The following is a 27,422-nucleotide window of genomic DNA, read 5'->3' as shown; positions in this document are numbered from 1 at the left end:
GTTTCTTTTTGTCTAAAAATGTGCGATTAAAGCTCAACGACAAAAAAATGTAGCAGCTTTTCAAATGTTCTCCAGAAATAAAGTATTTATTTTAAATTGAATTTGCATGAAAAACAGCTATTTATTGTTATAAAAAAGATTACATAATTCAGTCTCAAGCTAAATAGATTAGTTGTATTTTCCAAGATAATGCAGTATAAATTTCAACATCATTAAGGCCTCTTGTTGCTCAAGTGATATTTGCTTAGTTTTTAGCAATGAAGCTCATACAAGATGGATTTATCTTTTGTGATGAGTTCAGGGAAGTGAAGTCATCTTGAGCACTTCCAGGACGGTCTTCACGTAGGTTTCATCTGGCTGTGGCTTCCTCTTGCTGCCTGGGAGCAGAAATCTTCTGATGGCATCATTTTGAGCCATCCTACCCTGGAACACCTGAAACAGAAGGAGTTTGCTTTAAATGGAGCACAACATCAGATGTTGACCAGCATTCTGACATTTCATCAAGACCAGACTGCAGATTGTCACACTCACCTTGACACTGGGAAAATCTTTAAGAATTGCTGGGAATTTCTCCTCCAGCATCAGAGTGCATTCCAGCAGGAGTACATCTGCATAGGTTTGTTTACCACCCACCAGGTAAACGGGTCCAGTCAGTGCCTAAAATGTATAAGTTCCTATTTAATTTTCATAAACAATCATGTTTTTTTTTTCTAAGTTTATGAGATAGTTCACCATACCTTTTCAAACACAGGTAAGTAGCGTTCTTTTGCTTTACTCTGGATATTGTCTAACTTTGGTTTTGGATCTGGCACAAAAGGCAGTATCATCATCATTTCCATGAGATCCATGAGTCCCTCTGCGTACATGTTGACCCTACAGGAAGGCATGACATTTGATTAAAAAACAAATATGTTCTAAAAGAGACTGCCATTATTACACTATTAAAGAATTTGACCATACTGGACACGTTCTTTGATATCTTTGCCATGGAGATTGTACTTTTCTGCTATGTACTTCAAGATTGCCTTGGTCTGAATGAGTTTCATACCATCGATTTCCACCAAGGGAACCTGCTGAAACATGAGTGATCCATCTATAAAGAAAACATATGAGCAGGCAGCTTGTAATTACACCAGTATCAACTGGTCACACAATAGATGTGAACTCTGAACCCTGTAAAAACTGCCATCTCATTCTGAACTGTAAAATATGCAGGTGAAAGTTCACAGCAAAAAAAAAAAAATGATCATGTGCTTTATTACTCAAATAAAAGATCCCACCCACATAAAAGATTGGATCATTTCAACAACTTACTATTCACTAGTTTCTCGTAGTCCTCTCTGGTTGTCAGATACATCTCATCAAACTATAAACATCAAATTTCAGACGTCAATCACAGCACGTCAGATTACTAAAGGTATGCAAAGTTTCATACAATAAATCGTGCTCCGTTACCTCCACCCCTGCAACCGTCAGAAGCCAGCGGATTGACTCCATTTTCCCTCTTCCATTGAAATAGTACAGAGTTGCTCTTTCAGACATGGTTGTTTTGGTGCAGAAAATCTGCGAATCTGAACAGTTAAAGTCATTATTCATAAAATGAATGCATTAACGAATAAGATTACACCTGTATGGAGTTCATACCTAACCGCTTAAGTGCTTCTTGTGGAGAAAGTCAGGTGACGTGAGCAAAACCAGAGTCGATTTAGTTATATAAGGAGGGGCGTTAAAGGAGGGATACACTTATTGGTAGGTTCTGGCCAATGGAGACGTGGCTTATTAACATATTACAGCTTTGCATGATGGGTAAAGGAGAAATGGGTTGTTTTAACGATACTTTTTGACAAATTTGACAAAAGTTTCCACACACGCCATATTTGTTTGATAAGACTATGCACGTTTATTCAATATATCTGATATTCACAATGACGACACCATGACCGAAGTTGCACATGCCACATCCTCGTTTAAAACAGCTTCGCGTCTACGTTGTACAGTTGGATGTGAGGGCGATCTGGCTGCGACATCTGTCACCCCATTGATCGCTAGGGTTGATTCGGCTGATCTGGCTGGCTAGGCGGGTGTCCCCTTCCTCCCTCACCGGTCCATGTGTGTCCCTCCCGAAGCTCAGCGCTCGGTGGCAGCGGACGATGTCCCCCCCCGGCGGACGACCATCCATCGGTATACCAGTAGCTGCGCTCCCCTGCTAGAACCTCCAAACAAGCTCAAGGCCAATAGGAGATACGTAGGGAAGTCAAGCTTCAAGCTTCAGACACATCCAAATGCGGCGCTGCACGTGGCAGTTTGCCTTCCTTTTTAAAAAGGAACAGTTTTAAAGACAATTTTCATTTGTTTAATTTTCATTATTATATTGTTGATTAAAATACACAGGTCTTACGACTGGGAGCATTCTACGACCATGTGACTAATTCGTCAGCAGAACAAAATTTTTACTACAAACACAACAAAGGAAGAATGAGTCATTTAAAACGATAAACCACTGATCCATTTTTTTTCTCCAATTGCTTTTATTTTCCCAACTCGGCCTATCCTCCTCTAGGTGGTGATATAAAACAATTGATAAGTTTACTAACCAAATTCAGTAGGTCTCAAAAGATATAAAATTTCCTGATATTCTCTTCATTCATACCAAAATCCTGTGGGCATATTATGGGCACATTTCGTCATTGCTTGACTATATTCTCTTTTTTTTCCCCAAAATGGTCATAAAAATGATAATTTTTCTTTCAGTTTCCTATTTCCACACCAACACCTGCTGCAGCTACAGGACAGAAGCAGGTAGATTAAACATTTTTAAAATACTATAGCCATCTCCTTTTAATCCATAGATGTACCAAATAAAGCCCAATCTAGGACAATCTATTTTTCTCACATTGGATCTAGATATATACACACACTGACCTGAATTAATCTCTAACAACAGTTTAATCCAGTTACCTTGCTGTGCTTTTCCTGCTGAATCTGCTGGTCACACATTAAAAAATAAAATAAATATTAAAAAAAGAACGACACAATATTTAACACTTATGAATAGGCTTGAACATGCTTTTGAAAAATGATATTTTATTACAACTATAGGCTGTCAAATATTTAATGAAACTTGTTCACATTTAGTTTGGTGCTCACAGTTTGGCCTACAGTGGCCCGATTTTGTTTTGCTTTTTTCTTTTTTTTGTTTTTTATTTTTTTGGCTAAAACTGAAACATATCTACACAGTGATGCAACCAAATACATTATGTCCAACTTACTGAAATCAAAGTATTGCTTTACTTGCATTCATGGCACTGTTCTTCTTTGTACTAACGCCTGATGGAGACAGAAAGAGATTATTACATGCTGAACATGCTCCATTTAGGCATACAAGAACTAAAGAAATGAAAATAAAGTATGTGTTTATATGAAAACAGCCTCCAGTCCTACTAATGGGTATTTAAATATACAGTATATTACCAGGCAAATATCTAGACTGCCTCAGATAATGTTGTTTGGCAGAGGCGGTTCGTGATGGCTCTTGATAGGCTGCAGTCTTGTTTAGGTTTAAAGGTGTATCTTCTTTTCCATTGGGTTGACTGAAATCCAGAATATTTCCATACCTACAAGTCAGAAGAGAAAGGTTGTGTGAATGATCTTTTTCTAATCATCTTGAGCAATTATAGCAGTACAGAGTTCTGGCTAACCACTTTTTTGTTTTTGGAGAGGGGGGGGCTCACCTGTTCAGTGTGTCCTCCCCCTGCCTTGATTTTTCTGTGGAGTAGTTGCTTTTCCCAAGAATACGTATAGATGACAGATCAGTTTCTTCATCATCCCAGTCTTCACCTTTGATGTGTCTTGTTCCGTGGCCCCAACGCCGCCGCCCTCCTCCTTTAGGTTTCAACTGATAAGTCAGTAGTTTTGCATTTTCTGACTCCTGCTGTGTTTGCTACAAAAACAAAGTAAACCACATCTGAAGAGCATTTTCTCTGATAGTTACCCTCCCTTCAAATGAATCATTTTACAGATTTAGTATTAAATTAGAGGAAGATGCAAGATTTCTTATGTCAAGGTAACAGATAAAACCAGCAGGTCTTGTCAACCCATACCATAATGCTTCATCATCATGTGGGGGCTCACCTTGCTCTGTAGACTCTTGTCAATGATATAAGATTTTAAAAAGTCAAGTTTTTCAAGAACTATCTAAGCAAAAAATGAAACAGATTAAACCAGAGGTGAGTTTCACAAGGAGGTACCAAAACATCAATCTATCAATCAATCAATCAATCAGTCTTTATTTATAAAGCACTTTTCATACAATAATGCAGCACAAAGTGCTTTCCATAGTTAAAACAATTCTGTGGGCAGAACTGAAGGACTCATTGTGCCATGGACTTGCCTCCTTTAAGCTGAGAAGCTGAGGGATCAACGCCAGAAACTGATGTTAATTATGCAGATGTTTGAGGTAGAACATACATGTTCAGTAACTACTGAACATAAACTACTGAGTGGAGCATTTAGGGTGGGGATATTTACTAAGCATATCATGGAGACACTATCTATTATTTAAGGTCAGGGTCACGCTTGCTCAACATGGGAAAATCACGAGTTGTTGAACCACACTTGCTAAGTCAGAGATTTTCTTATTTGTGTGTTTGTTCTTTTTTCAGTTTGCTGATGGTATTTCGCCTGTTGCTCCTGACCGTGATTTGACTGGAACACCAACAATGACAAGATGAGCTCAATGAACAAACCTTGTTTTAAAGGAAACTTCATTCCCAATTAATCATGTTTTATGGATGTTTGTTGTTTTTATGGATGCTTCAGTGTGTGAGTCTGTGTATGATTGTACTTCTCATGATTTGAGAGTAATTACCATGATTTCTTTGCAATAATTACATCTCAGCAGGTCTACATCAGTCAAATTGTTACTTGATGTTGGGTTTCCTGTTTGAAGGTTAATAAGCTGACAAAGGAACACGTTTTACTCGTCACTTGTGGAAAAAGGACCATCATGTTGGCAATTTTGTAATGAAAACAAACTAAATAAATAACTGAAATTCATGCATGTGTTTCTTTTTGTCTAAAAATGTGCGATTAAAGCTCAACGACAAAAAAATGTAGCAGCTTTTCAAATGTTCTCCAGAAATAAAGTATTTATTTCAAATTGAATTTGCATAAAAACAGCTGTTTGTTGTTATAAAAGATTACATAATTCAGTCTCAAGCTAAATAGATTAGTTGTAGTTTCCAAGATAATGCAGTATTAATTTCAACATCATTAAGGCCTCTTGTTGCTCAAGTGATATTTGAAGCTCATACAAGATGGATTTATCTTTTGTGATGAGTTCAATGAAGTGAAGTCATCTTGAGCACTTCCAGGACGGTCTTCACGTAGGTTTCATCTGGCTGTGGCTTCCTCTTGCTGCCTGGGAGCAGAAATCTTCTGATGGCATCATTTTGAGCCATCCTACCCTGGAACGCCTGAAAAAGAAGGAGTTTGCTTTAAATGGAGCACAACATCAGATGTTGACCAGCATTCTGACATTTCACCAAGACCAGACTGCAGATTGTCACACTCACCTTGACACTGGGAAAATCTTTAAGAATTTCTGGGAATTTCTCCTCCAGCATCAGAGTGCATTCCAGCAGGAGTACATCTGCATAGGTTTGTTTACCACCCACCAAGTAAACGGGTCCAGTCAGTGCCTGAAATGTATAAGTTCCTATTTAATTTTCATAAACAATCATGTTTTTTTTTTCTAAGTTTATGAGATAGTTCACCATACCTTTTCAAACACAGGTAAGTAGCGTTCTTTTGCTTTACTCTGGATATTGTCTAACTTTGGTTTTGGATCTGGCACGAAAGGCACTATTGCGATCATTTCCATGAGATCCATGAGTCCCTCTGCGTACATGTTGACCCTACAGGGAAGCATGACATTTGATTAAAAAACAAATATGTTCTAAAAGAGACCGCCATTATTACACTATTAAAGAATTTGACCATACATGACACGTTCTTTGATATCTTTGCCATGGAGATTGTACTTTTCTGCTATGTACTTCAAGATTGCCTTGGACTGAACAAGTTTCATACCATCGATTTCCACCAAGGGAAGCTGCTGAAACATGAGTGATCCATCTATAAAGAAAACATATAAGCAGATCATGCAGAACGCCAAACCCAAAAGGTCATCATCAAATCAGCTCGTAATTACACCAGTATCAACAGGTCACACAATAGAGGTGAACTCTGAACTCTGTAAAAACTGCCATCTCATTCTGAATTGTAAGATATGCAAGTGAAACGTCACAGCAAAGAAAAGTGATGTGCTTTATTACTCAAACAAAAGACCCCACCCACATACAAGATTGGATCATTTCAACAACTTACTATTCACTAGTTTCTCGAAGTCCTCTCTGGTTGTCAGATACATCTCATCAAACTATAAACATCAAATTTCAGACGTCAATCACAGCACGTCAGATTACTAAAGGTATGCAAAGTTTCATACAATAAGTCGTGCTCCGTTACCTCCACCCCTGCAACTGTCAGAAGCCAGCGGATTGACTCCATTTTCCCTCTTCCATTGAAATAGTACAGAATTGCTCTTTCAGACATGGTTGTTTTGGTGCAGAAAATCTGCGAATCTGAACAGTTAAAGTCATTATTCATAAAATGAACACATTAACGAATAAGATTACACCTGTATGGAGTTACATCTCAGAGATGTAACTCCATACACCTGTGTTCTGAGTTCATACCTGCGCGCTCAACTGCTTCTTGTGGAGAAAGTCTGGTGACGTGAGCAAAACTACTCTATCCTCCACCTGTCGAGGTAGTTATATAAGGAGGGACATAAAGGCGGGGAAACATCTGAAGTAAGTCATTGGTAGATTCTGGCCAATGGAGACGTGGCTTATTAACATATTACCACTTTGCATGATGGGCAAAGGAGAAAATTGGTTGTTTTGATATGTTTAGACAAATTTGACAGAAGTTTCCACACAGGCCATATTTGTTTGGCCTATCCTCCTCTAGGTGGTGCTATTAAACAAATGAGAAGTTAACTAACCAATTTCAATAGCTCTCAGAAATATATAAAATTTCCTGATATTCTCTCCATTCATACCAAAATCCTGTGGGCACATTGTCATTGCTAGACTATATTCTTTTTTCCCAAAATGGTCATAAAAATGATCTTTTTTTTCAGTTTCCTATTTCCACACCAACAACGGCCGCAGCTACAGGACAGAAGCAGGTAGATTAAACATTGTTAAAATAGAAAAATAGTGATCTCCTTTTAATCCATAGATGTACCAAATAAAACCCAATCTAGGACAATTTATTTATCTCACATTGGATCTAGATATATACACACACACTGACCTGAATTAATATCTTAACAGTTTAATCCAGTTACCTTGCTGTGCTTATCCTGCTGCAGCTGCTGGTCACACATTAAAAAATAAATAAAATATAAATATAAAAAAGAATGACATAATATTTAACATTTCTGAAGAGACTTGAACATGCTCTTGAAAATTCAGATATTTTAATACAACGATAGGCAGTCAAATGTTTAATGAAACTTGTTCACATTTAGTTTGGCCCTTACAGAGTTTGGCCTACAGTGGCCCGAATTTGTTTTATATATATATATATATATATATATATATATATATATATATATATATATATATATATATATGTGTGTGTGTGTATATGTAGTTTTTTTTTTGTTTTGTTTTGTTGTTTTTTTTGCTGAAACTGAATAGTATCGACACAGTGGTGCAACCAAATGCATTATGCACACCTTGCTGAAATCAAAGCATTGCTTTAATTTCACTGAAAATGTATATACACAAATAATATCTGGTTGGCACAGAAGCTGTCATTAAATAAAAAGGGAAGAATGTAAAAGGGGAAAAAAGTACTGTATAGGCAACACAATTAATTAGGCAAAATAATTCACTGTGAAGGTTTAAAAAAAATTATAATATGCATATTGTTGTTTAGATGAACACTCAATAATACAAAATTGAGGGTGTAACCTCTCCACAAAATCAGTTATATTACAGAAAGATACAGTCAAACACTTAGGAGCAAATTGTGGCTGCATTTACCCATACATTTAAATACATAACTCACAGCATTCATAGAATACATGTTGAAACAAAACTTATTGCTATGTAAGATTCATGTACATATTTAGGTTAAAAAACAACTACTGTAGGCCTGCTCTTTGGAGGAGAAAGAGTTCTTAGGCAACAAATCAGAGCTCCAGAGAAGCCCTAACGGTGTCCGTATTTGGCAGACCAGTCTGTTCTCCCGTGAACGGTTTGTAGTGGCGGGCGAGGCAGCAGAACAGGAGTGCTCTTGTTGGACACCGGCATGTTGGCACAGGTGTTGATCTGACTCCGACCAGACCGCCATGTTGCATAATCTGAAACAGCAGTGAATGTAAAGGGAACTTGTTGGGTGTTTTTAAGGCATTGTATGAAAGCTTGTATTAGTTAAATACAGCAGAGCAGATATTAAAGTTCTACATCTGTGCTCACTTGATGCTGTCGTTTCTACTGAAACACTCTGACGTCCTCTGTGACCAGCAGAGCCATTATCTTTCTTGTAAAATGATGGCATGTACCCACCTGGGATTGTATTTGTACCTGATAATTAAAGCAAACATAGATCCATTCACTTTCACCTCGCTAACAGCAACAGAGCAAAGATCACAGTGATGTTACCATGAGCGCCTCTACTTGGCAGAGTCCCTCCATATGGAATACTACTGCTGCCCCAAAGAAGGCTTTCAGTGAAGTCTTTACTTGCATTCATGGCACCGTTCTTCTTTGTACTAACGCCTGATGGAGACAGAAAGAGATTATTACATGCTGTACATGCTCCATTAAAGCATACAAGAACTAAAGAAATGAAAATGAAAACAGCCTCCAGTCCTACTAACGGGTATTTAAATATACAGTATATTACCAGGCAAATATCTAGACTGCCTCAGATAATGTTGTTTGGCAGAGGCGGTTCGTGATGGCTCTTGATAGGCTGCAGTCTTGTTTAGGTTTAAAGGTGTATCTTCTTTTCCATTGGGTTGACTGAAATCCAGAACATTTCCATACCTACAAGTCAGAAGAGAAAGGTTGTGTGAATGATCTTTTTTTGATCATCTTGAGCAATTATCATAGCAGTACAGAGTTCTGGCTAACTCCTTTTTTGTTTTTGGAGAGGGGGGGGCTCACCTGCTCAGTGTGTCCTCCCCCTGCCTTGATTTTTCTGTGGAGTAGTTGCTTTTCCCAAGAATACGTATAGATGACAGATCAGTTTCTTCCTCATCCCAGTCTTCACCTATGATGTGTCCTGTTCCGTGGCCCCAACGCCGCCGCCCTCCTCCTTTAGGTTTCAACTGATAAGTCAGTAGTTTTGCATTTTCTGACTCCTGCTGTGTTTGCTACAAAAACAAAGTAAACCACATCTGAAGAGCATTTTCTCTGATAGTTACCCTCCCTTCAAATGAATCATTTTACAGATTTAGTATTAAATTAGAGGAAGATGCAAGATTTCTTATGTCAAGGTAACAGATAAAACCAGCAGGTCTTGTCAACCCATACCATAATGCTTCATCATCATGTGGGGGCTCACCTTGCTCTGTAGACTCTTGTCAATGATATAAGATTTTAAAAAGTCAAGTTTTTCAAGAACTATCTAAGCAAAAAATGAAACAGATTAAACCAGAGGTGAGTTTCACAAGGAGGTACCAAAACATCAATCTATCAATCAATCAATCAGTCTTTATTTATAAAGCACTTTTCATACAATAATGCAACACAAAGTGCTTTCCATAGTTAAAACAATTCTGTGGGCAGAACTGAAGGACTCATTGTGCCATGGACTTGCCTCCTTTAAGCTGAGAAGCTGAGGGATCAACGCCAGAAACTGATGTTAATTATGCAGATGTTTGAGGTAGAACATACATGTTCAGTAACTACTGAACATAAACTACTGAGTGGGGCATTTAGGGTGGGGATATTTACTAAGCATATCATGGAGACACTATCTATTATTTAAGGTCAGGGTCACGCTTGCTCAACATGGGAAAATCACGAGTTGTTGAACCACACTTGCTAAGTCAGAGATTTTCTTATTTGTGTGTTTGTTCTTTTTTCAGTTTGCTGATGGTATTTCGCCTGTTGCTCCTGACCGTGATTTGACTGGAACACCAACAATGACAAGATGAGCTCAATGAACAAACCTTGTTTTAAAGGAAACTTCATTCCCAATTAATCATGTTTTATGGATGTTTGTTGTTTTTATGGATGCTTCAGTGTGTGAGTCTGTGTATGATTGTACTTCTCATGATTTGAGAGTAATTACCATGATTTCTTTGCAATAATTACATCTCAGCAGGTCTACATCAGTCAAATTGTTACTTGATGTTGGGTTTCCTGTTTGAAGGTTAATAAGCTGACAAAGGAACACGTTTTACTCGTCACTTGTGGAAAAAGAACCATCATGTTGGCAATTTTGTAATGAAAACAAACTAAATAAATAACTGAAATTCATGCATGTGTTTCTTTTTGTCTAAAAATGTGCGATTAAAGCTCAACGACAAAAAAATGTAGCAGCTTTTCAAATGTTCTCCAGAAATAAAGTATTTATTTCAAATTGAATTTGCATAAAAACAGCTGTTTGTTGTTATAAAAGATTACATAATTCAGTCTCAAGCTAAATAGATTAGTTGTAGTTTCCAAGATAATGCAGTATTAATTTCAACATCATTAAGGCCTCTTGTTGCTCAAGTGATATTTGAAGCTCATACAAGATGGATTTATCTTTTGTGATGAGTTCAGGGAAGTGAAGTCATCTTGAGCACTTCCAGGACGGTCTTCACGTAGGTTTCATCTGGCTGTGGCTTCCTCTTGCTGCCTGGGAGCAGAAATCTTCTGATGGCATCATTTTGAGCCATCCTACCCTGGAACGCCTGAAACAGAAGGAGTTTGCTTTAAATGGAGCACAACATCAGATGTTGACCAGCATTCTGACATTTCACCAAGACCAGACTGCAGATTGTCACACTCACCTTGACACTGGGAAAATCTTTAAGAATTTCTGGGAATTTCTCCTCCAGCATCAGAGTGCATTCCAGCAGGAGTACATCTGCATAGGTTTGTTTACCACCCACCAAGTAAACGGGTCCAGTCAGTGCCTGAAATGTATAAGTTCCTATTTAATTTTCATAGACAATCATGTTTTTTTTTTCTAAGTTTATGAGATAGTTCACCATACCTTTTCAAACACAGGTAAGTAGCGTTCTTTTGCTTTACTCTGGATATTGTCTAACTTTGGTTTTGGATCTGGCACGAAAGGCACTATTGCGATCATTTCCATGAGATCCATGAGTCCCTCTGCGTACATGTTGACCCTACAGGGAAGCATGACATTTGATTAAAAAACAAATATGTTCTAAAAGAGACTGCCATTATTACACTATTAAAGAATTTGACCATACATGACACGTTCTTTGATATCTTTGCCATGGAGATTGTACTTTTCTGCTATGTACTTCAAGATTGCCTTGGACTGAACAAGTTTCATACCATCGATTTCCACCAAGGGAAGCTGCTGAAACATGAGTGATCCATCTATAAAGAAAACATATAAGCAGATCATGCAGAACGCCAAACCCAAAAGATCATCATCAAATCAGCTCGTAATTACACCAGTATCAACAGGTCACACAATAGAGGTGAACTCTGAACTCTGTAAAAACTGCCATCTCATTCTGAATTGTAAGATATGCAAGTGAAACGTCACAGCAAAGAAAAGTGATGTGCTTTATTACTCAAACAAAAGACCCCACCCACATACAAGATTGGATCATTTCAACAACTTACTATTCACTAGTTTCTCGAAGTCCTCTCTGGTTGTCAGATACATCTCATCAAACTATAAACATCAAATTTCAGACGTCAATCACAGCACGTCAGATTACTAAAGGTATGCAAAGTTTCATACAATAAGTCGTGCTCCGTTACCTCCACCCCTGCAACTGTCAGAAGCCAGCGGATTGACTCCATTTTCCCTCTTCCATTGAAATAGTACAGAATTGCTCTTTCAGACATGGTTGTTTTGGTGCAGAAAATCTGCGAATCTGAACAGTTAAAGTCATTATTCATAAAATGAACACATTAACGAATAAGATTACACCTGTATGGAGTTACATCTCAGAGATGTAACTCCATACACCTGTGTTCTGAGTTCATACCTGCGCGCTCAACTGCTTCTTGTGGAGAAAGTCTGGTGACGTGAGCAAAACTACTCTATCCTCCACCTGTCGAGGTAGTTATATAAGGAGGGACATAAAGGCGGGGAAACATCTGAAGTAAGTCATTGGTAGATTCTGGCCAATGGAGACGTGGCTTATTAACATATTACCACTTTGCATGATGGGCAAAGGAGAAAATTGGTTGTTTTGATATGTTTAGACAAATTTGACAGAAGTTTCCACACAGGCCATATTTGTTTGGCCTATCCTCCTCTAGGTGGTGCTATTAAACAAATGAGAAGTTAACTAACCAATTTCAATAGCTCTCAGAAATATATAAAATTTCCTGATATTCTCTCCATTCATACCAAAATCCTGTGGGCACATTGTCATTGCTAGACTATATTCTTTTTTCCCAAAATGGTCATAAAAATGATCTTTTTTTTCAGTTTCCTATTTCCACACCAACAACGGCCGCAGCTACAGGACAGAAGCAGGTAGATTAAACATTGTTAAAATAGAAAAATAGTGATCTCCTTTTAATCCATAGATGTACCAAATAAAACCCAATCTAGGACAATTTATTTATCTCACATTGGATCTAGATATATACACACACACTGACCTGAATTAATATCTTAACAGTTTAATCCAGTTACCTTGCTGTGCTTATCCTGCTGCAGCTGCTGGTCACACATTAAAAAATAAATAAAATATAAATATAAAAAAGAATGACATAATATTTAACATTTCTGAAGAGACTTGAACATGCTCTTGAAAATTCAGATATTTTAATACAATGATAGGCAGTCAAATGTTTAATGAAACTTGTTCACATTTAGTTTGGCCCTTACAGAGTTTGGCCTACAGTGGCCCGAATTTGTTTTATATATATATATATATATATATATATATATATATATATATATATATATATATATATATATATATATATATATATATATATATATATATATATGTGTGTGTGTATATGTAGTTTTTTTTTTGTTTTGTTTTGTTGTTTTTTTTGCTGAAACTGAATAGTATCGACACAGTGGTGCAACCAAATGCATTATGCACACCTTGCTGAAATCAAAGCATTGCTTTAATTTCACTGAAAATGTATATACACAAATAATATCTGGTTGGCACAGAAGCTGTCATTAAATAAAAAGGGAAGAATGTAAAAGGGGAAAAAAGTACTGTATAGGCAACACAATTAATTAGGCAAAAATAATTCACTGTGAAGGTTTAAAAAAAATTATAATATGCATATTGTTGTTTAGATGAACACTCAATAATACAAAATTGAGGGTGTAACCTTTCCACAAAATCAGTTATATTACAGAAAGATACAGTCAAACACTTAGGAGCAAATTGTGGCTGCATTTACCCATACATTTAAATACATAACTCACAGCATTCATAGAATACATGTTGAAACAAAACTTATTGCTATGTAAGATTCATGTACATATTTAGGTTAAAAAACAACTACTGTAGGCCTGCTCTTTGGAGGAGAAAGAGTTCTTAGGCAACAAATCAGAGCTCCAGAGAAGCCCTAACGGTGTCCGTATTTGGCAGACCAGTCTGTTCTCCCGTGAACGGTTTGTAGTGGCGGGCGAGGCAGCAGAACAGGAGTGCTCTTGTTGGACACCGGCATGTTGGCAGAGGTGTTGATCTGACTCCGACCAGACCGCCATGTTGCATAATCTGAAACAGCAGTGAATGTAAAGGGAACTTGTTGGGTGTTTTTAAGGCATTGTATGAAAGCTTGTATTAGTTAAATACAGCAGAGCAGATATTAAAGTTCTACATCTGTGCTCACTTGATGCTGTCGTTTCTACTGAAACACTCTGACGTCCTCTGTGACCAGCAGAGCCATTATCTTTCTTGTAAAATGATGGCATGTACCCACCTGGGATTGTATTTGTACCTGATAATTAAAGCAAACATAGATCCATTCACTTTCACCTCGCTAACAGCAACAGAGCAAAGATCACAGTGATGTTACCATGAGCGCCTCTACTTGGCAGAGTCCCTCCATATGGAATACTACTGCTGCCCCAAAGAAGGCTTTCAGTGAAGTCTTTACTTGCATTCATGGCACCGTTCTTCTTTGTACTAACGCCTGATGGAGACAGAAAGAGATTATTACATGCTGTACATGCTCCATTAAAGCATACAAGAACTAAAGAAATGAAAATGAAAACAGCCTCCAGTCCTACTAACGGGTATTTAAATATACAGTATATTACCAGGCAAATATCTAGACTGCCTCAGATAATGTTGTTTGGCAGAGGCGGTTCGTGATGGCTCTTGATAGGCTGCAGTCTTGTTTAGGTTTAAAGGTGTATCTTCTTTTCCATTGGGTTGACTGAAATCCAGAACATTTCCATACCTACAAGTCAGAAGAGAAAGGTTGTGTGAATGATCTTTTTTTGATCATCTTGAGCAATTATCATAGCAGTACAGAGTTCTGGCTAACTCCTTTTTTGTTTTTGGAGAGGGGGGGGCTCACCTGCTCAGTGTGTCCTCCCCCTGCCTTGATTTTTCTGTGGAGTAGTTGCTTTTCCCAAGAATACGTATAGATGACAGATCAGTTTCTTCCTCATCCCAGTCTTCACCTTTGATGTGTCCTGTTCCGTGGCCCCAACGCCGCCGCCCTCCTCCTTTAGGTTTCAACTGATAAGTCAGTAGTTTTGCATTTTCTGACTCCTGCTGTGTTTGCTACAAAAACAAAGTAAACCACATCTGAAGAGCATTTTCTCTGATAGTTACCCTCCCTTCAAATGAATCATTTTACAGATTTAGTATTAAATTAGAGGAAGATGCAAGATTTCTTATGTCAAGGTAACAGATAAAACCAGCAGGTCTTGTCAACCCATACCATAATGCTTCATCATTATGTGGGGGCTCACCTTGCTCTGTAGACTCTTGTCAATGATATAAGATTTTAAAAAGTCAAGTTTTTCAAGAACTATCTAAGCAAAAAATGAAACAGATTAAACCAGAGGTGAGTTTCACAAGGAGGTACCAAAACATCAATCTATCAATCAATCAATCAGTCTTTATTTATAAAGCACTTTTCATACAATAATGCAGCACAAAGTGCTTTCCATAGTTAAAACAATTCTGTGGGCAGAACTGAAGGACTCATTGTGCCATGGACTTGCCTCCTTTAAGCTGAGAAGCTGAGGGATCAACGCCAGAAACTGATGTTAATTATGCAGATGTTTGAGGTAGAACATACATGTTCAGTAACTACTGAACATAAACTACTGAGTGGGGCATTTAGGGTGGGGATATTTACTAAGCATATCATGGAGACACTATCTATTATTTAAGGTCAGGGTCACGCTTGCTCAACATGGGAAAATCACGAGTTGTTGAACCACACTTGCTAAGTCAGAGATTTTCTTATTTGTGTGTTTGTTCTTTTTTCAGTTTGCTGATGGTATTTCGCCTGTTGCTCCTGACCGTGATTTGACTGGAACACCAACAATGACAAGATGAGCTCAATGAACAAACCTTGTTTTAAAGGAAACTTCATTCCCAATTAATCATGTTTTATGGATGTTTGTTGTTTTTATGGATGCTTCAGTGTGTGAGTCTGTGTATGATTGTACTTCTCATGATTTGAGAGTAATTACCATGATTTCTTTGCAATAATTACATCTCAGCAGGTCTACATCAGTCAAATTGTTACTTGATGTTGGGTTTCCTGTTTGAAGGTTAATAAGCTGACAAAGGAACACGTTTTACTCGTCACTTGTGGAAAAAGGACCATCATGTTGGCAATTTTGTAATGAAAACAAACTAAATAAATAACTGAAATTCATGCATGTGTTTCTTTTTGTCTAAAAATGTGCGATTAAAGCTCAACGACAAAAAAATGTAGCAGCTTTTCAAATGTTCTCCAGAAATAAAGTATTTATTTCAAATTGAATTTGCATAAAAACAGCTGTTTGTTGTTATAAAAGATTACATAATTCAGTCTCAAGCTAAATAGATTAGTTGTAGTTTCCAAGATAATGCAGTATTAATTTCAACATCATTAAGGCCTCTTGTTGCTCAAGTGATATTTGAAGCTCATACAAGATGGATTTATCTTTTGTGATGAGTTCAATGAAGTGAAGTCATCTTGAGCACTTCCAGGACGGTCTTCACGTAGGTTTCATCTGGCTGTGGCTTCCTCTTGCTGCCTGGGAGCAGAAATCTTCTGATGGCATCATTTTGAGCCATCCTACCCTGGAACGCCTGAAACAGAAGGAGTTTGCTTTAAATGGAGCACAACATCAGATGTTGACCAGCATTCTGACATTTCACCAAGACCAGACTGCAGATTGTCACACTCACCTTGACACTGGGAAAATCTTTAAGAATTTCTGGGAATTTCTCCTCCAGCATCAGAGTGCATTCCAGCAGGAGTACATCTGCATAGGTTTGTTTACCACCCACCAGGTAAACGGGTCCAGTCAGTGCCTAAAATGTATAAGTTCCTATTTAATTTTCATAAACAATCATGTTTTTTTTTTCTAAGTTTATGAGATAGTTCACCATACCTTTTCAAACACAGGTAAGTAGCGTTCTTTTGCTTTACTCTGGATATTGTCTAACTTTGGTTTTGGATCTGGCACGAAAGGCACTATTGCGATCATTTCCATGAGATCCATGAGTCCCTCTGCGTACATGTTGACCCTACAGGGAAGCATGACATTTGATTAAAAAACAAATATGTTCTAAAAGAGACCGCCATTATTACACTATTAAAGAATTTGACCATACATGACACGTTCTTTGATATCTTTGCCATGGAGATTGTACTTTTCTGCTATGTACTTCAAGATTGCCTTGGACTGAACAAGTTTCATACCATCGATTTCCACCAAGGGAAGCTGCTGAAACATGAGTGATCCATCTATAAAGAAAACATATAAGCAGATCATGCAGAACGCCAAACCCAAAAGGTCATCATCAAATCAGCTCGTAATTACACCAGTATCAACAGGTCACACAATAGAGGTGAACTCTGAACTCTGTAAAAACTGCCATCTCATTCTGAATTGTAAGATATGCAAGTGAAACGTCACAGCAAAGAAAAGTGATGTGCTTTATTACTCAAACAAAAGACCCCACCCACATACAAGATTGGATCATTTCAACAACTTACTATTCACTAGTTTCTCGAAGTCCTCTCTGGTTGTCAGATACATCTCATCAAACTATAAACATCAAATTTCAGACGTCAATCACAGCACGTCAGATTACTAAAGGTATGCAAAGTTTCATACAATAAGTCGTGCTCCGTTACCTCCACCCCTGCAACTGTCAGAAGCCAGCGGATTGACTCCATTTTCCCTCTTCCATTGAAATAGTACAGAATTGCTCTTTCAGACATGGTTGTTTTGGTGCAGAAAATCTGCGAATCTGAACAGTTAAAGTCATTATTCATAAAATGAACACATTAACGAATAAGATTACACCTGTATGGAGTTACATCTCAGAGATGTAACTCCATACACCTGTGTTCTGAGTTCATACCTGCGCGCTCAACTGCTTCTTGTGGAGAAAGTCTGGTGACGTGAGCAAAACTACTCTATCCTCCACCTGTCGAGGTAGTTATATAAGGAGGGACATAAAGGCGGGGAAACATCTGAAGTAAGTCATTGGTAGATTCTGGCCAATGGAGACGTGGCTTATTAACATATTACCACTTTGCATGATGGGCAAAGGAGAAAATTGGTTGTTTTGATATGTTTAGACAAATTTGACAGAAGTTTCCACACAGGCCATATTTGTTTGGCCTATCCTCCTCTAGGTGGTGCTATTAAACAAATGAGAAGTTAACTAACCAATTTCAATAGCTCTCAGAAATATATAAAATTTCCTGATATTCTCTCCATTCATACCAAAATCCTGTGGGCACATTGTCATTGCTAGACTATATTCTTTTTTCCCAAAATGGTCATAAAAATGATCTTTTTTTTCAGTTTCCTATTTCCACACCAACAACGGCCGCAGCTACAGGACAGAAGCAGGTAGATTAAACATTGTTAAAATAGAAAAATAGTGATCTCCTTTTAATCCATAGATGTACCAAATAAAACCCAATCTAGGACAATTTATTTATCTCACATTGGATCTAGATATATACACACACACTGACCTGAATTAATATCTTAACAGTTTAATCCAGTTACCTTGCTGTGCTTATCCTGCTGCAGCTGCTGGTCACACATTAAAAAATAAATAAAATATAAATATAAAAAAGAATGACATAATATTTAACATTTCTGAAGAGACTTGAACATGCTCTTGAAAATTCAGATATTTTAATACAATGATAGGCAGTCAAATGTTTAATGAAACTTGTTCACATTTAGTTTGGCCCTTACAGAGTTTGGCCTACAGTGGCCCGAATTTGTTTTATATATATAGTTTTTTTTTTGTTTTGTTTTGTTGTTTTTTTTGCTGAAACTGAATAGTATCGACACAGTGGTGCAACCAAATGCATTATGCACACCTTGCTGAAATCAAAGCATTGCTTTAATTTCACTGAAAATGTATATACACAAATAATATCTGGTTGGCACAGAAGCTGTCATTAAATAAAAAGGGAAGAATGTAAAAGGGGAAAAAAGTACTGTATAGGCAACACAATTAATTAGGCAAAAATAATTCACTGTGAAGGTTTAAAAAAAATTATAATATGCATATTGTTGTTTAGATGAACACTCAATAATACAAAATTGAGGGTGTAACCTCTCCACAAAATCAGTTATATTACAGAAAGATACAGTCAAACACTTAGGAGCAAATTGTGGCTGCATTTACCCATACATTTAAATACATAACTCACAGCATTCATAGAATACATGTTGAAACAAAACTTATTGCTATGTAAGATTCATGTACATATTTAGGTTAAAAAACAACTACTGTAGGCCTGCTCTTTGGAGGAGAAAGAGTTCTTAGGCAACAAATCAGAGCTCCAGAGAAGCCCTAACGGTGTCCGTATTTGGCAGACCAGTCTGTTCTCCCGTGAACGGTTTGTAGTGGCGGGCGAGGCAGCAGAACAGGAGTGCTCTTGTTGGACACCGGCATGTTGGCACAGGTGTTGATCTGACTCCGACCAGACCGCCATGTTGCATAATCTGAAACAGCAGTGAATGTAAAGGGAACTTGTTGGGTGTTTTTAAGGCATTGTATGAAAGCTTGTATTAGTTAAATACAGCAGAGCAGATATTAAAGTTCTACATCTGTGCTCACTTGATGCTGTCGTTTCTACTGAAACACTCTGACGTCCTCTGTGACCAGCAGAGCCATTATCTTTCTTGTAAAATGATGGCATGTACCCACCTGGGATTGTATTTGTACCTGATAATTAAAGCAAACATAGATCCATTCACTTTCACCTCGCTAACAGCAACAGAGCAAAGATCACAGTGATGTTACCATGAGCGCCTCTACTTGGCAGAGTCCCTCCATATGGAATACTACTGCTGCCCCAAAGAAGGCTTTCAGTGAAGTCTTTACTTGCATTCATGGCACCGTTCTTCTTTGTACTAACGCCTGATGGAGACAGAAAGAGATTATTACATGCTGTACATGCTCCATTAAAGCATACAAGAACTAAAGAAATGAAAATGAAAACAGCCTCCAGTCCTACTAACGGGTATTTAAATATACAGTATATTACCAGGCAAATATCTAGACTGCCTCAGATAATGTTGTTTGGCAGAGGCGGTTCGTGATGGCTCTTGATAGGCTGCAGTCTTGTTTAGGTTTAAAGGTGTATCTTCTTTTCCATTGGGTTGACTGAAATCCAGAACATTTCCATACCTACAAGTCAGAAGAGAAAGGTTGTGTGAATGATCTTTTTTTGATCATCTTGAGCAATTATCATAGCAGTACAGAGTTCTGGCTAACTCCTTTTTTGTTTTTGGAGAGGGGGGGGCTCACCTGCTCAGTGTGTCCTCCCCCTGCCTTGATTTTTCTGTGGAGTAGTTGCTTTTCCCAAGAATACGTATAGATGACAGATCAGTTTCTTCCTCATCCCAGTCTTCACCTTTGATGTGTCCTGTTCCGTGGCCCCAACGCCGCCGCCCTCCTCCTTTAGGTTTCAACTGATAAGTCAGTAGTTTTGCATTTTCTGACTCCTGCTGTGTTTGCTACAAAAACAAAGTAAACCACATCTGAAGAGCATTTTCTCTGATAGTTACCCTCCCTTCAAATGAATCATTTTACAGATTTTGTGTTAAATTAGAGGAAGATGCAAGATTTCTTATGTGAAGGTAACAGATAAAACCAGCAGGTCTTTTCAACCCATACCATAATGCTTCATCATCATGTGGGGGCTCACCTTGCTCTGTAGACTCTTGTCAATGATATAAGGAAGGCGGCCCTGTGGCGTTCCCTCTGTCTGTTCCTGCTTCAAGATGTGCTTTGGCTGCTGCTGTTCCCTAACCAGCTCTGTATGCCGCTGGTACACTGAAGCCGGGACAGCTGCTGGGGAGGGCTGGATCTGCTGGAGAGGCCTGGAGGGGGGGCAGTGTTGGTTAGGAGGGGGTGGCTGGGAGGGGGGAACGGGCTTCAGCAGCAGAGGCTGCTGCTTCTGCAGTGTCTGTTGTGACTGTAAAGGTGCCTGCAGTTGCACAAGGCCTGGCTGAGGTCTGCCCTGCTCCAGGATCTGCTGAGGAGTGCCTAAAGCCTGGCCCACATGGAAGTACGAGTACCTGAGAGCCTTAAAAAATTAAATAAAATTTGAACAAACATCAGCTTTCACTCTGTTTATTGAGCTGTGAGGAAACAGCAAAAGATCTGAGAAGATGCTACCTGTGCAGAAGCTGGTCTTTTCTTGGGATCCCACTGAAGTAGGTCTGTCATCAGGTGGATGGCTTCAGGACTGGCATTTGGTATCAGTGTCATCAGATTACTAGGAACACACTGAGGCCAACGGAAATTCATGGCACTTGCCAACTGGTAACCCTCAGGCCAATCAGTCTAAGAGCGAGAAGACACAATTCCCCCAAATACTTTGTGATTAATAACATATTGATTTATGTTCTATCTCAATCTTACAGTCACATTAAGACAGTTGTGGAGTCAGCCTGTTACCACTTAAAGAACATATCAAGGATTCAAAGACTGATGTCTCAGCAGGATTTAGAAAAAACCTGCCCGTGCATTTATCTTTGGTAGACTGGACTATTGTAACGAAGTCCTCACAGGTCTCCCTAAAAAGTCCATCAGACAGCTGCAGTTAGTCCAGAACGCTGTTGCTCGAGTCCCCACTTAGACCAAGAGATATAACTCCAGTCCTCAGATCTTTACACTGGCTTCCTGTCTGTCAAAGAATTACCTTTAAAATCCTGCTGTTAGTTTACAAAGCACCAAATGGTTTAGGGCCAAAATACATTCAGGATTCAGGTCTATCTTTCTGTTCCCAGAGTCAGAACTAAACATGGAGAGGCAGCTTTCAGCTTTTATGCTCCTCACAAGCGGAAAAACCACCAGGAAAGTGTAGTTCTGCTGAAACGCTCAGCAGTTTTAAATCAGTTTGCTGCTGTTTATCAAAACAACAGTTAATTCTATTTTAATTCAATTTAATTCCTCAAACCAGAACTTTTACTTCTTGCACTTTATCTTATTCTATTTGAGCTTTTTTCTGTCTTTATTTAAATTTTTTTAAGTTTGTTTTTAATGTACTTTTTAATGCTTCCTCTGCACTCCACCATAATGATTTTAATGTTTCACGTAAAACACTTTAACTTGTCTTGTATATGAAATCTGCTATACTAATCTATACAATAAACCTGCCTTGCCTCACCTTACACAACACAATGACATAAACATTAGATTTAACACAGAAATTACACAATCATATATAGACTCCTGCACTCATATCAATAACAAACAATTGCCAAATAAATTATGTGTTGCCACACTGCTTTTGCTGTGAGAGACTGTCAGACAATGTCTTTACAGAGCAATCATTGAATTAAGGTTCAAAATATGTTATTTTGGAATTTTTCCAAAGGATCCTTCATAAGTGTGTCTTTTTGTGAGTTTTTTGTGCAATAAAAGACAGTTTGTTTATGTTAAAGAACACATAACTCCTCTTTTTATAGGGTTATTTTGTAGCTCAAATGGCCAACTTTACATTTAAACCTGATCCCTTTCTTTGTTTCTTTTTTCCTCTTTCATATGTGCAAAACTTTACCTTCTTTGGTGTACCCAAAACTTGGCAAATCTTGAATATGGTGTCTATTTCACTGGACCCTGGGAAAAGAGGTCTGAGGGTATAAAGTTCAGCCATGATGCAGCCAATTGCCCACTGGTCTATAGGTGAACTGTAGGATGTGGATCTGAGGAGAACCTCTGGAGCTCTGTACCTGGTCACAGAACAAAGGTAACAGAACCTAAACACAGCTCTCATTTATTCAAGCCAAGCATGTATGTACCAGGTTAAGTCCAAAAGAAACTCACCATCTAGTCGAGACGTAATCTGTGTATGGTGGTCGAGATCTGATCTCGCGGGCGAGCCCAAAGTCTGCTATTTTCACCAGTTCTGGACCCATGCACAGAAGATTCTCTGGCTTCATATCTCTATGAAAAAACCCTGAAAGACACTGAGAATGATTATCTGGACTCAATGGGAACATAATGTCAGTTAATCCATATTTAATTAAGCCTGCTTGTCTGTAACCAGACGTACCATGTTTATGAATGAATGCAAGTCCCTGCAGTATCTGAAACATTATATTTCTAACAGCAGACTCAGGAAACAAACGGGTCCTGCAACGAGAAACAAATTGAAGAGTAAAAAAAAAAAAAGTTAAGAAACTTCAAGCTTTTATCAAATGTGGAGATAATGCAGCAAAGCAACAACTATACACACCTATCTTTCATTAACTGATATAAATTTTCCTTCATGTACTCAAATATGAAGTACAAGTGATCATTTTCCCGAATGACCTCCTTAAGTTTGATCACATTAGCATGGTTGAGTTTCTTCAGGGACTGGAAGAATAAAAAGATCAGGTAAGAAATTGGTCAACACAAAAGAGAGCTAGAACTGAATAATTTATCTAACCATGCCAGTAAAAAACACACACAGGTCACTGCAGCACATTCAGAAGCGCGCCCTACAGCTATTTAAAAAAAAAGGGAGAAAAACTCTTTTTCTTAAAATATGGACAGAGAAAGAACACAATGTAGTTTGAGGTGAAGTGCTGCAAAGGTGGGTTTTATGCTTTAAATCTAAAAGAGCAAAGAAATGTAGAATAACTTGAAAGCAGGATGGAGAGAATATATACTATCCCCATGCACTGGCATGATACAGGTTTAACCATGCTACATTTTAGTAGGGGGGGAGAAGCCATAATGGGACTTTGAGATTTAAAGTTAGCATGCTGTAACCGTCACCTATTCTGCGGGACTCTGAGAACTAGCATTTTCTACACATGGTCTGTTGCAATAAAGTTTAGCTTAAGAAAAAAAGGGGTATTTTGTAGGCCAGGAACTCAAAACCAACCAACAGCACACAAGAATCACCTTCTGCTCTTAGAGCTGGTATGAGGAAATTTAGACAGTAACATACTGAACTGGTGTGAAAAGAAACAACAGAAAGTTTTAGATTATTTTACAGTCAGACTACAAAGTACATTATCATAGTGCTGAAATTAAAAGACAAAATAATCAAGTTTCTCAAGAACTTTCTAAGCAAAAATGAAACAGATTAAACCAGAGGTGAGTTTCACAAGGAGGTACCAAAACATGATGATTATCATTAAATATTACATGCAATAGTTCATCTTTACTATTCTGTTTAATGTTCAGTGAACCATCCATTTGTAATTCCTGCTTGTGTTGCAAAACTCTCTTTCTCTATACATCACAGCATAATGACGTTCACATCGAACATAAGTCATCTCTACGAAATAAAGACATTTTAACAATGATAGCTAAAATGCTAATAAAGGTGGATCTTGCTGAGACCCTAGAAACACTAAGCCCACCCACACAGGGACAACTTGTCAGCTACAAAGTGACCCCACCTTACTCGGCTCTGTTATGCTTTTTAACTTTTATTAAACTAAATGTGTCAAACTTACCTTGACTTCTCGTAGGTTCATGCATTCTTCCCAAGAGTAGAACTTGCGTTTCATTCTGAAAAATATCATTACTGATCACTCATTTCCAACTTGCATCTTTGCTCTTTAACCACTGTTTGCCCTAAACTATTTTAATAACACAAACCTTTTTAAAGAGAATTCAATATTATAGTTCTAAGTTTGAGCAGAAGAGAATAATCTAAAGCAGATTGAAAATGCACAGTCTCTTGATACTCACTTCTTTATGGCAACTAGCTCTCCGGACTCCAGGCTGCGGCCGAGGATAACTGAGCCGTAGGTGCCATCCCCGAGCTGTCTGATGGTGGTGTATCTATTCATTATGCTTGCATTTCATTCTCCATAGGCAGAAAATAATTAGTGTTCACCCACTGCTGCTGAATGCAACCAGATTTTCCTGTGACAACAGCAGGAGACTGTGGGCAGAACTGAAGGACTCATTGTGCCATGGACTTGCCTCCTTTAAGCTGAGAAGCTGAGGGATCAACGCCAGAAACTGATGTTAATTATGCAGATGTTTGAGGTAGAACATACATGTTCAGTAACTACTGAACATAAACTACTGAGTGGAGCATTTAAGGTGGGATTTTTTACTAAGCATATCATGGAGACACTATCTATTAGTTATCCTTAACAAATGTTAAGCAGCTCTGCACAGCATTTTTAAAGTGTGCATTAGTCTAAGAGTGTGCAGATACTGATATACTGGTACTAAGCTCATAATATCCAGTATTGCAAAACTGAGCAGCTATAAAGCTTTTATAGTTTAAACAAGCTATAAAAGGACTACCTAATTCATGTTATGGCATAAAAATCAAATGAAATTTCACATCAGAATGTAATTTTTTACAGTTCTCATACACTAATGTGACCCTTGTCTCCATAATCTCAGAATTATCCGATGATCTTATGAACTGTAGAAGATGGATTATACAAAGACTTTGCAATTTTACGATCAAGAACAACATTTTACAAACTTCTTTTTAGTAACGCTTTTCCAGTTTTGTGTTGCCTTGCTACTATTAACAAAATAAATAAGTAAATAAAAATTTTCTTTTTATGAAAGTGTGAAATTTCTTTGGTATTGCAAATTCATCCTTCAAATCTTTAAAACATTTTATGGAATAACTTTATTAAAACCCAGTTGTACAGGTTTTCAGTATAATTTCTCTGCCTCGACGTCAACATGAAGAACTTTGGAGAAGGACCTCAACACTAAATTTCATGAAAGGATGTTGAAGGTGGACGATGTTCTTCAATGAAACATGTGTTGTGCCTGCTGCTTTACCACACTGAATGACATGTTTCACAGCTTCCATGTTAACTCTACCAAGAGTTTTTTCTTGTTAAAATAATGCCTCTGTGGCTCTAATATTTGGTATATCTCCACCACACAGATCCACATTTCAGCAGAAACATAAATTGAATAAAATCACAAACTTAATATGGGGGAGGATTCTAAATAAACCCCTGTGAAATCTTGTACATACAACACTGCGTAGGTGTCAAACAATTTGCCAGCAAATCATCTAATACTTGCTCATATACAGATGGATTAATTAATTCTGCTCGTTTTAATGACGTGGGAACTAGTAGATGTAATTTTGATTTTTTTAAATGTCGTATCCACAAGTTATTACAGAAAAAATGTTATACAAGCTAAATAAATTTTAAGTAAAATACGGTATATACCACACGTGTGACCAAATATATGAAGATTGAAATTGCCACAGTTACCCCTAAAGTAAGCTTTGGTTCAGTAAGTGTTTTTATTTATTCATTATTTTAATTCCATGGTATTTGTTAGCCAACAAGCTACTAATCACTTGCTAGATAACGCTAAGGGGTAAATACGCGCCATGTGTTTCTTCCACCTTTTGTTTTGCTTTATTAGGAATAAACAACGTTATGTTTGTTTGTTTTTTAACTTGCACCAAGTGTTAATGGCAGAAGCTAATGTATAAGCTTATATCACATCACTTATTCGGACGTTAACGTCAACTTAATTTACATTAATGTTTGTTCGAGTCCACTGGGCCAGTTATTACAGCTGCCACTTGTGTTTTACGTTAAATTTTAACCAGTCGTTCGTGCTCCTAATGATGAGAAATGTAGTAGAAACACCGCTTATGCTGCTTTTGAGCTGGTGGTGGCCCAGCTGCTGACAAAATATTACAGCCCTGCAGAGACAACAGTGGACTGACTGGTGGGACTGAAGGGTCTCCTAACATGCTCTACAGCGCGGAAAATACTCACCCTCCCCACTTTAAACCGACGACAGCACATAGCCGAGCATCCGTAATCGATTGTGATGAACTGGCTTTATATCAGAAGTCACCCTAATATAGCCGTTAACAAATAAATAACCGCAGCGAACGACTCCACACCACACAGTAAATAAATTCTAGCGAGGCCCTTTTAGTCAGAGAACTCATTTAAATCTCGCGTTGTTACAGAAAAGGGTTGCAGTCTTGAACGCACCATCAGCTCTCCTCCTGTACCAAAGATACAGAAGGAAATAAATAACCTAAGTAACTGCCACAATCTCTTAGCATCTAAAGGCAGCTGTGCTTTTTAATTTCTGCAGTTGAAACTTGCATATGATTTTTTTAAAATAGGGTTTGGTTAATTGTCGTTGATTTGCTACCAGAAACCCAAACGTGGTCAGATGGACGTATTATGATAAAGTCAGTCACAAATAGAAGCGTATAAACTCATAGTCACGAATATTGATGAAGCCCGAGTGTTGTGTAAAATTAATTCACAGCAAATTCCTGACATAATAACAAAGACAAGGAAAATACAGAGATTTATTGGCGTTTGGCAAAGGCGGAAGTTAGCAACATGTAATTCTCCCACTTCGATTATCTTCTTTGATTAAATGTGTGATCATAGCTTTTTTTTCTTTTAATAATAAAAGCATTGAACTTTATATGACTTTATGCAGAACTACCCAACTACTCATCGTCATCCTCTATTTTTTTCCCTTTTTGTGTTTGTGCGCGCGCGTGGTA

The 27,422-nt window shown here is 37.9% G+C and overlaps 6 protein-coding genes across 9 annotated transcripts; all 6 read right to left on the bottom strand.

The window, feature by feature from the left end:
• Nucleotides 1-75: 75 nt before the first annotated feature.
• LOC121655098 (glutathione S-transferase A4-like) lies at nt 76-6,854 on the bottom strand. 2 transcript variants are annotated; one of them, XM_042009517.1, is made up of 8 exons: nt 6,759-6,854; nt 6,529-6,644; nt 6,388-6,439; nt 6,003-6,135; nt 5,780-5,915; nt 5,574-5,699; nt 5,316-5,474; nt 76-273 (listed from the first exon to the last, which is right to left on the bottom strand). In XM_042009517.1, exons 2-7 carry the CDS (start codon nt 6,613-6,615, stop codon nt 5,340-5,342), a joined length of 669 nt encoding a protein of 222 aa, XP_041865451.1. In that variant the 5' UTR covers nt 6,616-6,644; nt 6,759-6,854; the 3' UTR covers nt 76-273; nt 5,316-5,339. The 2 variants fall into 2 exon arrangements, with proteins under 2 accessions (XP_041865451.1, XP_041865452.1); XM_042009518.1 differs by lacking the exon at nt 76-273 and having other exon boundaries at nt 5,133-5,474.
• LOC121655096 (glutathione S-transferase A4-like) lies at nt 267-1,734 on the bottom strand. The gene is made up of 7 exons (XM_042009515.1): nt 1,645-1,734; nt 1,456-1,571; nt 1,315-1,366; nt 961-1,093; nt 738-873; nt 532-657; nt 267-432 (listed from the first exon to the last, which is right to left on the bottom strand). Exons 2-7 carry the CDS (start codon nt 1,540-1,542, stop codon nt 298-300), a joined length of 669 nt encoding a protein of 222 aa, XP_041865449.1. The 5' UTR covers nt 1,543-1,571; nt 1,645-1,734; the 3' UTR covers nt 267-297.
• A 1,109-nt stretch (nt 6,855-7,963) lies between the features above and the next one.
• Nucleotides 7,964-9,350, bottom strand: LOC121655100 (serine/threonine-protein kinase ICK-like). Its single transcript, XM_042009520.1, has 5 exons — nt 9,249-9,350; nt 8,986-9,128; nt 8,742-8,858; nt 8,556-8,663; nt 7,964-8,440 (listed from the first exon to the last, which is right to left on the bottom strand). Exons 3-5 carry the CDS (start codon nt 8,830-8,832, stop codon nt 8,289-8,291), a joined length of 351 nt encoding a protein of 116 aa, XP_041865454.1. The 5' UTR covers nt 8,833-8,858; nt 8,986-9,128; nt 9,249-9,350; the 3' UTR covers nt 7,964-8,288.
• A 1,295-nt stretch (nt 9,351-10,645) lies between these two features.
• Nucleotides 10,646-12,367, bottom strand: LOC121655099 (glutathione S-transferase A4-like). Its single transcript, XM_042009519.1, has 7 exons — nt 12,272-12,367; nt 12,042-12,157; nt 11,901-11,952; nt 11,516-11,648; nt 11,293-11,428; nt 11,087-11,212; nt 10,646-10,987 (listed from the first exon to the last, which is right to left on the bottom strand). Exons 2-7 carry the CDS (start codon nt 12,126-12,128, stop codon nt 10,853-10,855), a joined length of 669 nt encoding a protein of 222 aa, XP_041865453.1. The 5' UTR covers nt 12,129-12,157; nt 12,272-12,367; the 3' UTR covers nt 10,646-10,852.
• Nucleotides 12,368-13,289: 922 nt separating this feature from the next.
• LOC121655095 (serine/threonine-protein kinase ICK-like) lies at nt 13,290-26,845 on the bottom strand. 3 transcript variants are annotated; one of them, XM_042009514.1, is made up of 14 exons: nt 26,665-26,845; nt 24,629-24,883; nt 24,391-24,445; nt 23,175-23,296; nt 22,992-23,071; nt 22,763-22,895; nt 22,497-22,668; nt 21,110-21,277; nt 20,637-21,017; nt 20,237-20,445; nt 19,974-20,116; nt 19,730-19,846; nt 19,544-19,651; nt 13,290-13,984 (listed from the first exon to the last, which is right to left on the bottom strand). In XM_042009514.1, exons 2-14 carry the CDS (start codon nt 24,727-24,729, stop codon nt 13,833-13,835), a joined length of 1,941 nt encoding a protein of 646 aa, XP_041865448.1. In that variant the 5' UTR covers nt 24,730-24,883; nt 26,665-26,845; the 3' UTR covers nt 13,290-13,832. The 3 variants fall into 3 exon arrangements, with proteins under 3 accessions (XP_041865448.1, XP_041865445.1, XP_041865446.1); XM_042009511.1 differs by lacking the exon at nt 13,290-13,984 and adding an exon at nt 18,734-19,428; XM_042009512.1 differs by lacking the exons at nt 13,290-13,984; nt 23,175-23,296; nt 24,391-24,445; nt 24,629-24,883; nt 26,665-26,845 and adding an exon at nt 18,734-19,428 and having other exon boundaries at nt 22,763-22,905; nt 22,992-23,048.
• Nucleotides 16,190-17,910, bottom strand: LOC121655097 (glutathione S-transferase A4-like). Its single transcript, XM_042009516.1, has 7 exons — nt 17,816-17,910; nt 17,586-17,701; nt 17,445-17,496; nt 17,060-17,192; nt 16,837-16,972; nt 16,631-16,756; nt 16,190-16,531 (listed from the first exon to the last, which is right to left on the bottom strand). The coding sequence occupies exons 2-7, from the start codon at nt 17,670-17,672 to the stop codon at nt 16,397-16,399; spliced, it is 669 nt and encodes a 222-aa protein (XP_041865450.1). The 5' UTR covers nt 17,673-17,701; nt 17,816-17,910; the 3' UTR covers nt 16,190-16,396.
• Nucleotides 26,846-27,422: the final 577 nt, after the last annotated feature.

Source organism: Melanotaenia boesemani, chromosome 16 (assembly GCF_017639745.1).
Source record: "Melanotaenia boesemani isolate fMelBoe1 chromosome 16, fMelBoe1.pri, whole genome shotgun sequence".
Lineage (NCBI taxonomy): Eukaryota > Metazoa > Chordata > Actinopteri > Atheriniformes > Melanotaeniidae > Melanotaenia > Melanotaenia boesemani.
The sequence above is the reverse complement of the archived record's forward strand: the minus strand, read 5'-3'. Positions and strand labels throughout refer to the sequence as shown.

Excerpts from the sequence above, each read along its gene's own strand:
- LOC121655096 (XM_042009515.1), bottom strand. The coding sequence starts at position 1,542 with ATGTCTGAAAGAGCAACTCTGTACTATTTCAATGGAAGAGGGAAAATG. Across the intron at positions 1,367-1,455 it reads TGACGGTTGCAGGGGTGGAG|TTTGATGAGATGTATCTGAC; the intron begins GTAACGGAGCAC and ends TGATGTTTATAG. Across the intron at positions 433-531 it reads AAGATTTTCCCAGTGTCAAG|GTGTTCCAGGGTAGGATGGC; the intron begins GTGAGTGTGACA and ends CTTCTGTTTCAG.
- LOC121655098 (XM_042009517.1), bottom strand. The coding sequence starts at position 6,615 with ATGTCTGAAAGAGCAATTCTGTACTATTTCAATGGAAGAGGGAAAATG. Across the intron at positions 5,916-6,002 it reads GATATCAAAGAACGTGTCAT|GGTCAACATGTACGCAGAGG; the intron begins GTATGGTCAAAT and ends GCTTCCCTGTAG. Across the intron at positions 5,700-5,779 it reads ACTTACCTGTGTTTGAAAAG|GCACTGACTGGACCCGTTTA; the intron begins GTATGGTGAACT and ends TATACATTTCAG.
- LOC121655100 (XM_042009520.1), bottom strand. The coding sequence starts at position 8,832 with ATGAATGCAAGTAAAGACTTCACTGAAAGCCTTCTTTGGGGCAGCAGT. Across the intron at positions 8,664-8,741 it reads GCCAAGTAGAGGCGCTCATG|GTACAAATACAATCCCAGGT; the intron begins GTAACATCACTG and ends TTTAATTATCAG. Across the intron at positions 8,441-8,555 it reads AGTAGAAACGACAGCATCAA|ATTATGCAACATGGCGGTCT; the intron begins GTGAGCACAGAT and ends CTGCTGTTTCAG.
- LOC121655099 (XM_042009519.1), bottom strand. The coding sequence starts at position 12,128 with ATGTCTGAAAGAGCAATTCTGTACTATTTCAATGGAAGAGGGAAAATG. Across the intron at positions 11,429-11,515 it reads GATATCAAAGAACGTGTCAT|GGTCAACATGTACGCAGAGG; the intron begins GTATGGTCAAAT and ends GCTTCCCTGTAG. Across the intron at positions 11,213-11,292 it reads ACTTACCTGTGTTTGAAAAG|GCACTGACTGGACCCGTTTA; the intron begins GTATGGTGAACT and ends TATACATTTCAG.
- LOC121655097 (XM_042009516.1), bottom strand. The coding sequence starts at position 17,672 with ATGTCTGAAAGAGCAATTCTGTACTATTTCAATGGAAGAGGGAAAATG. Across the intron at positions 17,497-17,585 it reads TGACAGTTGCAGGGGTGGAG|TTTGATGAGATGTATCTGAC; the intron begins GTAACGGAGCAC and ends TGATGTTTATAG. Across the intron at positions 16,532-16,630 it reads AAGATTTTCCCAGTGTCAAG|GCGTTCCAGGGTAGGATGGC; the intron begins GTGAGTGTGACA and ends CTTCTGTTTCAG.
- LOC121655095 (XM_042009514.1), bottom strand. The coding sequence starts at position 24,729 with ATGAATAGATACACCACCATCAGACAGCTCGGGGATGGCACCTACGGC. Across the intron at positions 21,018-21,109 it reads AAAGACCAGCTTCTGCACAG|GCTCTCAGGTACTCGTACTT; the intron begins GTAGCATCTTCT and ends TAATTTTTTAAG. Across the intron at positions 20,117-20,236 it reads GGGGAGGACACACTGAGCAG|GTATGGAAATGTTCTGGATT; the intron begins GTGAGCCCCCCC and ends TCTGACTTGTAG.